Below are 13,560 nucleotides of genomic sequence, written 5' to 3'. Positions count from 1 at the left end.
ATCTGCCTGATTTGCTGTATCTGTCCAGTCCCTAATACAGTGCTGCACAGACAGGAAAGACACCTTTGCTAAATGAAGTTGCTCACAGTGTAGAGAGGGCCACCAGTCACTGCTCAGTCCTCCTTACCTGACCTGTTCACCTGCATGAATACAATGGATCCCCTCAGATTCCCCTCCGCGTGGTGCAGGGAAACGACTCCCTACTGGTTCTCTTCCTGCCTCCCTCCCTGGCCACCCATCCCCAGTTTCTCTGGTTGGGTCTTTCCCTTCCCCTTGACAATGACACTGGCACGTCTAGCTCTTAGCATTTCCCTCCACCCACACTACTCTCCTGGCCACCTCACCCAGTCCCACGGCTTCAATTCCATCTGGATCCTCATGCGTCCTATACTCTTATCTCCAGCTTGGACTTTTCCCTTGAGATGTTAGTGTGTGTCAGTTGCCAACACTTCCCCTCAGATGTCTAACATACATTTAATACATCTAACCCTGAGCTCATTTCCTTTTTGCACATCCAAATTTGCTCCTCCAAGTCATCTTGTGAGAAAACAGTCATTCCATCTCTTCAAGGAATCCTTGGTCCTCTATTCCTTTCACATTCTGAGGCCAACCTCCCAGGAAATCCCACTGGCACAGCCTGCGTGGCACACGAGGATTCTCCCATCTCTCTCCCCTACTGCAGAGTGTGGCCAAGCCACCATCGCCTCTCAGGTGGCTTTCACAGCCGCCCAGCAGGTCTCCCTGAGCACCGGCCACACCGTCTCCACTGGGCAGCCAGCCTCCTGCGCAGTCTCTCCACTGACTGACCTGTTACAGTCGCAGGCTCCGACCTCTCCCTCCCCACCTGTCCCTCTGTAATCCTTTTCACCACTCCACCCACACCCGCCTGCCGGTCTGTTTTCCTTCATTGCACCAGATGAGCTCTAGAGCAAGGCCTGTGCTGGGACTTACCCTCCCGTATACCTGCACAGCTGCACCCCAAACCTGGGCCCAACTCAGACTCCAGCCCCTCTACTGTAGACTGCAGTTCACCCACAGCCTGGTGCACCGACACCCCGACTTCGCTTTCTCCGCAGCACACACCACTTCTCAGATACTGTAGGGAACCAGCTTATTTTACTTATTGTTCATTTCTCCCAATTAGATCACTGGCCCCATTAAATCAGGGGTTTTCTGTTTTTAATTTGTTTTAAATCTGAATTGTTCACAGTTACAACTCCAGCACCTAGAATGGTGCTGACGCGTAACAGGTGCTGCAGGAGCTCTTATCAACCCCGTGAACCAGAGTTATGGACTCCTCTCTGCTGAGATAAAACGAACACCCAACCACCGGACATTTTCATTATTTCACAGTCTTGTGCATGCTACTTCCTTGGGATGAAACGTCTTCTGCCCTCTGCGTCTCTACACATCCACTGTGGAAAGTTTAGCACAAAGCATGTCCTCTACAGCACCTACTCCTCCAGCGGGTCACGTACCACACATCTGCTAAGCACTCCCCACACCAGGTGTGTGCCAGGTACAGGGACACAAAGGTGAGGAGGACACTGTCTCTGTGCTCAAGGGCCCAGCAGGCTCATGGGGAGCAGGGCGGGCAGTGAGGACACCGACAGCTGGCATAGAGGGGATGCAGAAGACACTGGCCATGCAGCCTCCGCCCTGTCACTGTGAGGAGAAGGTGCCAGGTCGTGGGGACTTGGGGAACTCTCACGAATGGAGGGATGAGGACGGTTCTGAGTGGAGGATATGCTCGGTATGCCTGACGGAGAAATTCTGCTTCGATGCAAACAACAGTATCATCAATGGGTAGGGTTTGACCATTATTGAAAAGGTGCAGAGACCTTACTGATGAATAAAATATGAACTATTCTTTCGATAATCATCCCCAGGCTCTACCCACAGATCTGTAATGAAACTAGCACCAAGAATAATATGCTCATACTCATTTTCAGGTAAGTCTCTCCTAGATATGCTGGTGCTTGTTACTTTTAGTAGCATGAGTCACAGTCAACCAAGAAAATAAACAACCCATACATATGTTGCAAATCCCTTATCTGAAATGCTTGAGACCAGAATTCTGGATTCCAGATTTTAGAATAGATGAGATACCTTGGAGTGGAGCTCATATCTAAACACAGAGTTTGTTTTTGCTTCCTGTACACTGCATACACATAGGCTGGATGGAGGTCATTTAATAATTTTGTGCATGAAATGAAGTTTGTGTACCATAGTGGAAGGGGCTGGAGGACTCATTTTCTCGTGGGGACACTGAGTAAGCAGTGTGTGTGCACCTGGGTTTTGTCTGTGACCCCTCACAGGAGGTCAGGTGTGGAATTTGCCACCTGTGGCACTTTATTGGTGTTCAGAAAGTTTCAGATTGGGGAGCATTTGGAATTGGGGATTAGGGATGCTTGACTTGTACATGTGCAAAGCTAATTCCTAGCAGTCCCCACGGACTCGGCAGCCATGTGTCTTGGGAACCATAGAAAGCTGCAATCTGTTTAATGGAGGCTCAGGCCTAGGAGGGAACTACAACTTCCCCTTCATTTTTCAGGCTACTTTTGACTTCATTCATTCTTTCAACTGAAAACATGCTGTCTCCTGAAGAATTTATCCTAATGTAAGACATTAAGTTAACGTGATGCAGAATGAACAAAGAGGCCATCTTCAATAATTAAGCAGCCTACATATTTAATGACATGTCTTGCTTGTGCTGGAAGTCCTGAAGAACAGCTGCAGACGACTTTGAAGGCAACTTAAAAGTAAACTGATGATAAGAGATTGCAAATCACTGCTTTAGGAATTAGAGAGTTTTGTCCTATTAATATGCAAGCAGATTTTTTAAGAGTGTTGAATAATTACAAGTTGTTGACAAAGAAATAGAAATATTTTCTTAGTCCATAGAAGCATGAAATGCCAAAAAGGGGTAGGGGCTACAGAGGAATCTATCCACACGCAGGCTGACTGAGAGAAGTCACCGAGATATTCTGTGGGGATGGGGCTGGCCTGTTCGTTTTCAGACTGAGTCTGACACACGTCCACTAGTCTCACAGCAGACGCCCAATCTGGTGATGCACGTCACAACGATCAGATAACGACCGTTCCAAAATACTCACATCGATGTAGTTCCCGTTGATGTAGTCTGAGTTAGTGTCCCCTTCAATCGTCTGCAGCCTCACCCGGGAGTGATCATCTGCAGAGGAAAAAGAAAACAGTCACTGACCAAGGCCATCGCTCAGGATGTTCTGCACACCACTCCGAGACCATCCGTACATTCGCTTATCTAAAATTTGCTGGCATTGGGGTCTTCAGTGGTCCCCAAAGGCCTGGTCCCTGCCTGTAGCACTGTGGGAGGTTGGTCCTGGTGGAAAGAAGTGAGGTCGCTGGAGGCGTGGCCTGAAGAGGATGTTGGGACTCTGCCCCTTCTCTTTGCTTCCTGGCTGCCTTGAGGTAAGCAGATTTCTCCATCAGGTGCTTCCACTGTGATGTGCAGCCTTGCCACAGGCCCAAAGCAGTAAGGTTTACTGATTACGGTCTAGAATCCTTCTTTCAAGCAGTGTGAGACAAAATAGCCTTCACTTCTTTTTAGGTTTATTTCTGTCACGTGTTTTGTTACAGTAATAGAAAGCTCACCAACACAAAGAGGAATTAAATATCAGACATCCTCTAAACTTCTTACTTTGGTGTTAATATTTGGAAGGACTTATAATTCTTTGGCTTTCATAGGAAATCTCATTAGCCTGTTATTTGGTCATTGATTACACATAGCATTGGAAAAAGTTGGAGATGTACATGCAGTCCTGTGACCCAAAAGTTATTTTTTGAACTGAAGTTTGAACAACTTCACTGACTCACATAATGCCCTGGGGTGTTGCAGGCTGCCTATGACATCTGCCTTATACATGATGGTCACTGGCCCAGCCTACGGTCCTGCTGGGATTGCCCAGGAATTCTCTAAGCCTTCTTTCTGTGCCCAATGATGCCCGCAGGTGACAGCAATGCTGTTGCCCACAGGTTTGTGATGCAAGCCAGCCAGTAAGGCCTTGGCCTCCTGCCCTGGAGGAGGGGATGGAGAGCTTGACAGGAAAGGGTCTGTTTCAGGATGAAGATGTGCACTGCCAACCACGATGTCTGACACAGAGTGAGCTGTATACCAGGGGCATAAACATGCTAATAGCTACACTATTTCCTGAGTGGAAAATTTCCTTCACAAATACTATCGAGACAGCTCTGTGACTTCGAAGCAAATCTATATTTTATAAGGGAAAAGTGCTAAAAGCTCCAGAACGGCAGGGGTCATCCACTCTTCACCACAAGATTAGGGCCTGGAACATAGTATATTTCCCCTTATCTTAAATGTCTTAAATATATTACAAGTAAACCTTTTGGTTTTTGAAAAATTACATCCTTTTGAAAATTACTTTTGATGTTAGATGCATAGCTCATTGATAGAATACTTGTCTAGCATGCTTAAGATCTTGGGTTCCATTCCTAACACACACACACACACACACACACACACAATTTTAAATTCATGTTCTTTGCAGTGGTGGAGACTTTCCTTTAAACATACACGGAAACCCAACATGTAGAAGAGATCAGAGCGAGCTCCCACGAAAGGGAAGCTCCTGAGCTTTTCGAGGAGAGCCAGGTGACCAGACCTGCAAACGTCTCCCCAATACCACTGGGCAGGAAGAGGGCCTGCTAGAGAACTTAGTGTTTCCTAAGGCTAACTGTACCCAACATTTCCCTTGGGTTAGTGGGTGGTAATGAGCAGGGCAGAGATGCAGATGATGGCTCTTCTGCCTGAGTGTTGACCAGTTTCCTGGCCAGATGGGCTAACAGGTAGGAGCCACAGTTTCCTGCGGTTGCGGATGTTCACCCTCCTGTTGAATGTTTTGTTTGCCATCAGCAGTGGAGGCAGAAGGAAATTGGTGTCAATTTTCTAACTTTGCTTCACTTCACGTGGCAGGCAGATTATTTCACGTCAGAGCCTCACAGTGAGCGGGGCCTTTATGAGAAATCTTGTTAAAAAGCAGGCCAGAGTATCTAGAGGAAGAAGTTAGCAGAAGCAGCATCTTTCCGGCCTGCTCAAGAGAAGGACGTGCTTCCATGAGCGAGCTCTAGGGTGGGGCACAACCCCTGCCGGGGGTGAGGCCCCCTCCTGTGGTTTCAGAAAGTGACTTCATCCCTCTGTGCCTCAGTTTCCTTTTCTGAGAATGGGGAAGAGCAGTGCCTTCCTTGTGGAATTACTGTGAGCACTAAAATAATACACATAAGGAGGGTGGAGAATCCTTACACACAGCGATAGGCAAATGCCACTGGCTGTCCCCACACGTGCACTCCTACGGGCTCCTACATACCCCTCCTTGCCATCTTCATAGATCATGTATGCAACAGCATGACAGCCACCCCGGGAACAGATCCACATGCAGCCAGAATGCTCCCTTGGCCTGACCCACTCTAGGGATAGCTTCCCCAAACACATTTCACTTAAAACCAGTGGCCCCTCCCTGTAACCCACGTTTTGTCTGTGCTGAGTCTGGGGAGGCACATGCTGGTACAATGGACATGAGTTGGCTACAGCTTTTGTATTTGTGAGGAATGCCAGCACAACACACATACACACACACACAAACAAACACACACATACACACACAGCTAGTCCAGAGGGAGCCACAGCAGGCCCACTGGGGAAACCATTCAAGCTGAGGATCACAGCTGCTCTGCACACGAGACTCCTAGGAAGGGAGACTTGGTTTATCTTCCTGCAGATTTGGGCCACCCCTGCACAGTTCAGAGGAAGGCAGGCTACACAACAGAGCCTTCCAGGTGGCAGAAGCAGGCCTGTCTTTGGGACATACTGCACACCTGGTTAGAATTCTTCCTCATTCACTTTCTCTTAGAACCTCAGGAAAAGTGCTGCCCGTGCCCTGTGATTCACCATCCATAGGCTTCTCAAGGTGTTCTGAAACCTTCTCTTCAGGGACTTCGATTTTTGACGAGACCGAATTCTCATCTTCTATACATGGGAGCTGTGAATAGTTTCCCCATCAGCTTCTACTGTTCTGTTCACTCCATCATCCCCCGAGTTTTACTTGACTGTTACTTCTCTAGAATTAATTGCTCTTAATTTCCTCATGATGGTGAATTCCAGAAGACACACAATACAGAATATAGTAGAACTCTGGTTCACAAACTCGTCTGTTTGTCAACAACGGGGTTCACAAACAGCAATGTTTGGCGGAATTTTGTTTGTGAACTCTGCATCAGGTAATAAACACTACTGTGGCCATCTTTCCCACACAACAGGAAAACAAATACAGCCATCTTTTTTCAGAACTGTGGAACAAGTTCAGTTCATGAAGCAAGATACCACTATATTTCCTACAGAGATGGAGCCTGTTGTCTTTATATGCATGATACAATCTCTCCTTCTTTGAAAAAGTCGACTGTACCAGACTATCACATCTTGTGGTCAAATACCATGTCATATATACATAGAATGTCCCCCACAACCCCTTTCCAGGGCCATACTGCCCAATTCCCGGGGATCCAATTGCAGCTGGTGTGCCTACTTGTCATGTCTGCAAATAAATGGAAAAGCCCAGCTCACTCATGACGAGATGCTACCACACTCCCAACTGAGCAGTGACATCAGCAACTACAGGTGCGGGACTGGAGTTCTGACTCACCAATGGATGCTAGTGGTGAAGCTGAAATTATCGCAAACATGGTGGAAAGCAATGTGCTATTATGCCATGAAGCTGAAAACACCACACCCTGTGGCCCAGCAGCGGGGAGACGGAAGGTGTATACATCTTTATGTACACACACGTGACGGTGACAGCAAGACGCCTACAACTGCAAAATATCAACCACCTGATAAAGCAGAACGCTATTTAGTAATGGAAGGCAGTAAGATATAGTTACAATGGCAACCTGAGTGAATGCAATAAACATTAGGTGAACAAGATAAAAAAGCAGAGAGTCAAAGAAGGGTGGGTGCCAGTGTCCTCTGGTAGCACTTCCTGTACTGGTGGAAACAGCCAGTATCTGTCTATCCAGTCCAGCAGCTGCTATGCAGGTACAGCTTCCGAGCATGTGAAATGCAGCTGAAGTGATAAAGGAACTGAACTTCAAACGTGTTTAAATTTAAATAGCTACATGGTGCTAGAGGCTGCCATACTGGAGACTTGGTAAGACGGGCAGCAGGTAAAGTTTCTCATTTATAATTCTTACATTGATTGGCACTGACATATTAATGTTTAGGATATAGTGGCTCAAATAGCATATACTACTAAATTAACTTCATTTCTTTTTGTTATTCAGCATGGCTACTAGAGAATATAAAAATCGTATGTGTGGCTTGTGTTTGTGGGGATGCTGTATTCTTCTTGGGCACCTAAGGCAGGAAAACAAAGAATAAAGACTGTCCCTGTGACAGTGTCATGAGGTGTATTCCTGAGGAAGAAGGGGTGTGGTGGGATGAACACGGGGCTACTGGGGCCGTCTCGGGCTATCGGTGGTGGCGCTGTGCACTTGGCTGGTGGTTTGAGTGCCTGCTTCAGGACAGTCTGCTGACAAGTCCGCCTCGAAGAAATCGCAACCCAGCAGTGATGGCAAGTGAACCTTTCAGAGAGTAGTGCCAACTGCAGCCCCAAACTCATTTATTACAAAGTGCCAACACTACACTTAAACCTTAACACCGAGGTTTTGGTTTAAAAGAAACAACTCACACATCGGCATCTTTGGTCTTAAAAGAAAAACACAGTAACACGTGTGCTGTAAATTCGCCATGACTATGACACAGGAAATAAGCCAGACATGAACAAAAGGACCGATTCTATAGGAATCAACTTCCAAGGTGCCTGGAGCTGACAAATGCAGAGAGGCAGAAGCAGAATGGGGTTAGGAGGGGGCTGTGTTGTGGCCTGGGTGGGGACACAAGCTTCTGGTTGCAAGATAAAAAGAGTTCTGGAGCTGGATAGTGATGATGGATGCTCAGCAATTTGAAAATACTCAGTGTCGCCGAACTGTGGTTAAGATGATCCATTTTATGTTGTATTTGACCATAACTGGAGGAAAGTAAGAGCCCAGCAGCTCATCCCTCCCTTGTATAGCAGCTGCTCCTCTTCCCCACCAGCCAGGCACACGCCAGGAAGTGGCAGTCGTGAGGGAAGGGTGTCATGGACTTGCAGGCTGCTATGCCAGGCAGACCCTCCTGAGATGGGCCCATCTTTCCTGGATGAGCAGAGACTGTGCATCTATTGCTGGCCAATCGACAACAGCAGTCTACAGCCTTTATCTGGACTTAGCAGATATGCATAAGAATTAGGAAAACGCAGCTTATGAAGTGCTTTTCCATCCAGTAGTAAAATAAGTCTGAGTGAGAGGTTGCTCCATCTTGGCCAAGTAGACACAGATGCCCCTTGTTCTTTGTGAAGAACTGGAGCTAGGACCCCCGTGGCTACCAAAACCCACCTGCATGGGTGCTGAGCCCCTCTATAAAATGGCACAGTAGTAGCACTTAAGCTACCCACACTCCCCACATACGTTCAATCACCTGTGGATTGCCTACGGAAGGCCTGTGTACTAATACCTCACACGGTGTTAAGTGCTGGGCACGCTAGTCCTATGCTGTTAATCACGGAACAAGGGTAGGAAAATGAAGCGCGCAGAGGTTCAGCACAGACACAAATTTTTTCAAGCATTTGCAACCTGAAGTTGGTACGATCCATGGGCCCAGGACCTTCCGCCATGGGAGGTTGTGCTTGTTAGCAATGGACCAGGCCAGCGTCCAGGAGGGGTCAGGCTGCACAGAAGCCAGGCTGGGGACACTGCCCTGCAGCACAGACTGGTGTCAAGCGACGGCAGCTCTTGGCTGTCTCAGGCCAGCGTCTACTCAGTTACTGCCTGTGCCTTGCTGCAGCCCGGTGGGGAATCGCCCTTCCTAGACAGGAATGTCATGGACAGGACGGAGTCAGCACCCGCACACCGAGTCCAGGAAAGACGTAGAAAGCAGCAGAAGAAAAATGGTTGTGCCAGTAACAGAACCTGTGGGTTCCCTATGGCCTCTTGTGCTCACTGGCTACAGAAACAAGGGACACGGGCTGGGCTGTAGCTCAGGGTCAGAGCGCTCGCCTGGCATGTGTGGGGCCCTGGCTTCCGTTCTCAGCACTGCAGAGAGAAAAAGGTACTGACTGCAGTCGGGGGCAGACACATTTGTATGGATTCTCATCACTGTATTTTTTATTTTCCATCTCATTTACCTTGAATCTGAGGCCAATTAAGAAGATGAAAATATATTCAGCATTCTTTTAGGAAAACTTGGTAATTCTCTTGGGGTTCCTCTCCAAGCTAAACTGTGTCAAACTCCACATGGAAATGCCTGAAGAGCACTTCCAGCATGTGGCAAATGCAAGTCACACAGGCAAAGGACCCCAAGGTGCTCCAGTGTCCTCTGTGCTAAGTCCTGTGCTACAGCTGGCTGGGAAGGCAGCAGCTAGGAGGGGCATCTCTCGGGGACAGGAACCAGACCTTTTGGCCGGAAGGAGGACGTCTGGAGAACTCAGTGGCACAGCTGTAGCTCCTGAGAAATCCAATGGGATTTGGGGGAACAAGAAGTCAGTTACTAAACAGAAGCCCTTGGGGTCAGGACCCCGAGGATGTGGGATTTCTGGGTACACACCTCAGTGAGCTGAGAGGGCCTGAGCTCTAGAATTGTCAACTCCCAACTGTGTTTTTCTCCCAGCTTGGGCATTTATTTCTTGGGTATTTCAAAGCCATTTCATATCTTACTCTGCAGTAACTGAAAATAACAGGAGCTGTGGCCTCCCAGAGACCCCGATTTGAACGCTGGCTCTGCCACTCCCATAAGCAGGGACTCACACTACCTTGAATCACACTGCGTTTCTTCCTGGAAAAAGGGGTGACAGTGAGCTGCCTTCGAAGATCAAGTAAGTGAGACACGGCGAGTGCCTGGACACAGTACAGTCAGTTCCCATCAAAAAGCACAAGTGCAAGGACCAGAGTTCGATCCCTGGTACCAAAAAGCAACCGCCCTCCTGCGTGAACGGAAGCCATCCGTGTGGAAGCGTCCCAGTGGGGTGTTCAAAGCTCCAACAGCCAAGCTGCTTGCTGGGGAACAGCGGAGACTGCAAAGCTGAAAGCTCGAGGTAGCCATCTCGGGAAAGAGAAGAGTGACGGTAAAGGGAAAAGGAGTCTGGAAACAGACCTGATAGCGGCCCCTCGCCAGCGTCTCCTCGAAGCCTCTCTGCCGTCTGGTGCCGCCTTCTCTGCTCTGTCCCCCGCCCCGGTCATGTGACTCTGAGCCAGTTACTCAATTAGCGTCACATTCCGTCCCCACCCCCTGTAAAAGGGAACAGTAAGGTGCTAACGCTTCCTACTCAGCGTGAGGGTGCAGTGAGACAGTAACGCCCGGCCCGGTAAGTGTCTGGCAGTCAGAAGTGAGAGAGAGGGTGCCAGTGCTGCCTCCTTCCTGCCAGCGAGTGACTCCTGTCAGGGCTCAGCTTTTCACCAAGTCGGTGTCATCTTTGCCCCTAGACTTTTCCCTGCTTCTCTAAAGCACACTCTCTTCTTTCACCACTCTGGGCCACTAAATGACATCGTCAGCCGGAAACCCCTGGTGACCCGGTGAGCGAGGCCCCGGGTACGGCCTCTAAACACAGCCACGGTGGCCCCAGGTGTCCACCCAGAAAGGCCGCTGGGACACGGGGCGGCACAGCAGAGCAGCACACCTCACCCGAGGCCACCACTCGGTGCAAGCTAGCACGTCCATGGACAGCCGTCCTCTCTGCGGGATCCACAGCCACTGGGAGGCATCAGCCCCTCGACAATGCGGCACAATGATGATTTACACAGCATTTGCCTGTGTAGGTTCAGAAATCGGGCATCCGGAGAACAGTGCCGGTTATGCGCCGATACTGTGCCACTTCACCAAGGGACATGGGTGTCCGTGGCCTGGATGTCTGGGGTCCAGAGCCTGCTGTGGAGGGAGCGCTGACAGAGGAGGAGGGCAAAGCCCAGCGGGACAGCTGGGAGGGTGGTACTTCTGCCAGGGGTGCAGTTGGAGTGAGTTTTATTTTCACCTTTATGATTTTATGTACAATGTCAACTGTCTACATAGTCTGCACCATTTTTACAATGAGGAAAAACCTACAGATGTATTTTTCATTCAAAAATAAAGCCACCACAATTAAAAAATTAAAAAAAATAGTAACTTCAGGCACCGAAAAAATACTAGGATGAATCAGAAACAGCTGCTTAGCAGGGTTAAAATTTATTTTATTTATTTATTTATCTTTCTACTTGGAGACAGGGTCTCGCTATGGAGTTCAGGGTAGCCTTGAACGCACAGTGATTGTCCTGTCTCAGCTTCCCGAGTGGCAGGATTACAGCTGTGTGTCACCACGCCCAGTCTAGCAGGATTTAAAGTTAGATATGAGATTCTGGGCAACTTTCCTCCCATTCTTTACTGTACAAATTTTCTTTAATGCATAGGAATTGCTTTTATAATTGAAGAGAAGAGGAGCCCATTTGCCATGCATGACTAGGACCCGATTAGAATCCAAGTGATGTTTATGGCATAATCACAACTCAGCGTTCCTCCCTCCCAAAATGTAACGGCCTCTGCCACTTCAACAAACTCAAGTCCACTAGAGACTACTTGCCATTTGTCTCTGAGTTCTGAAAGCCCTTAGTAGATAAAACGTGGGAAAAGTGATATTCTGGGGAGAGACACTGGCACATACGACATGGTCAGGACAAACACCAGTCACTGCCGAAAATGAGCATGTGCTAAGGCTTTTCTGCAGTCTGTCTGTATGTAAGGAGGCGTGTAGCATGTAGGAACAGGTTAAGCTGGGTCGTGTAAGATTAAAGCAGGGCTGGGGAGGGCAGGGGAGAGAGGGACACTGGGTAACAGGTACCAAGACGCATACAGACGGGTGGGAGTAGTTCTGACCTCTCTAACATAGCAGCGAGACTGGAGCTCACAGAAATGTATTGTCTGTTTTATTAAGAATCAGAAGAAAGGAGATTTAAGTTTCCCAACACAAAGAAATGGCAATGCTTAAGGAAAGGGAAATGCTAACCCCCATCTGACCATTATGCCTGGTGTGCAGGTATCGCATGCTAATTACTGTGTCAGTGGAAAAAAAAACTTTAGAAAACTGTTGGGCAATTAGGAAGATAATAATAAAAATAAAACAGGTCTTTAGGCCCTAGGTCCTTAAAACATGGTACTTACGGCCTTTTCATTAAGTGACATTACAGCCTCTCACTTTCATATTAAACGTAATGACACAGTAACGGCTTTGCTGCTTTAACTAGTGTGCATGATTAGCTCTTCCCCTGGCCGCAGGGGTGCAGTACGCCACTGAGGCTCTTCAACCTCCCACCAGTTCTCTTTCTCTGCTCGATACTGGTGACGTATTTAAGGTAAACTGGAATCAATTTTAATTACCACTGATTTCTGCAAAGAAGGCTGGAGCCTTCCGTGGTTACCTGTTGACGAGGGTGCTGGTGCACGTGGTTCTAGACACTGGAGGTGGACGGGCCCCGTGAGCCTGAGCTTTCGGACGGCTGGGTCCTAGCCTGTGGCCTCTGACCCTGCTGGAGCCCCTGGGTGAAGCCGGGCCCCGCGGGCACAGGGCGGGAAGCAGAGGGAACCTCAGCTGGAAGGCAGTGGCTGTGTGGGGAGCTCCACTCTCCCGGCTCCCGTTACCCAGCCCCTCATTGGAGAGCCCGACTCTACTCTGAAAACTCCTGGCAGGGACCCCTGACTTGTGTTTTGCTGATTTCTTTACACTTTCCCTGTGTCTGCCTAAGCATCTCCTGGCAGCCTGTTTGTCCCTTCTCGTGCCCATCTGCATTAATATCGAAGGCTTCCCTACTGGCTCCTCATCGGACTCGTCACTGTCCCTCCCTTCCCACTGCCCGGGCTTTCAGAGCGAAGCCAGATCCTGACAACAGCAGGTTCCTTTAAAAGAGAAAAGGAGAGAGAAAGGCAGACCCTGCGAGTCCCTTCATCAGCAGAGAGAGAACTTCACTACAATATACAGTCCTCTCCTCCACATAGGCCAGCAAGGGGGGTGACTGCTTACAGACTCCGCAGGGAAGGCGAGGTGGCCAGCAGCAGTCTGCTCGTATGGTCCTAGGGGTCTTATGGTCGGCAGTGCGGTGGGAGGCGTGGCTTATACCCACTGAGATAAAGCCAGACTCAGAGGGATTTCCCCCTCCTGGCTGAGTCTTCCCTTGCAGTCCTCACCACTGCCCACATCTGCACAGCACTACATCTGCCCCCAGGACACCACCGATGCCCCTCCTCCCGACACGATGCTCCTTTGTTCCGGTGGAGCGCTTTGGCCTCCCTGTTGCTCATCGTTGCAGCCCCTCTGGGGTGGCAGCGGGCTATCCATACCCGCTTTAACCACCACTCCCCTGCCTTGGGCCACGGACTCACATCTAGAACCTGCGCCTCTTCCGGCCCCAGAGCAGGCTACATGACAGCTGTGAGGCTCATCCGAACATTTCCAA

General features: G+C 49.1%; 1 protein-coding gene across 8 annotated transcripts in view; it reads right to left on the bottom strand.

Annotated features, from left to right (window-relative positions):
* Ptprm (protein tyrosine phosphatase receptor type M) overlaps positions 1–13,560 on the bottom strand; it is a 608,602-nt gene that overhangs the window by 78,259 nt on the left and 516,783 nt on the right. For all 8 annotated transcript variants that reach the window (XM_033757448.1, XM_033757447.1, XM_033757449.1 and 5 more), the window contains one exon: positions 3,117–3,193. In XM_033757448.1, coding sequence (XP_033613339.1) covers positions 3,117–3,193 — 77 coding nt within the window. The remainder of the gene's footprint in view (positions 1–3,116; positions 3,194–13,560) is intronic.

This window comes from Fukomys damarensis, unplaced genomic scaffold, assembly GCF_012274545.1.
Source record: "Fukomys damarensis isolate Sample0158 unplaced genomic scaffold, DMR_v1.0_HiC HiC_scaffold_30, whole genome shotgun sequence".
NCBI classification, from domain to species: domain Eukaryota; kingdom Metazoa; phylum Chordata; class Mammalia; order Rodentia; family Bathyergidae; genus Fukomys; species Fukomys damarensis.
This window is presented reverse-complemented; position numbering and strand designations above follow the sequence as displayed.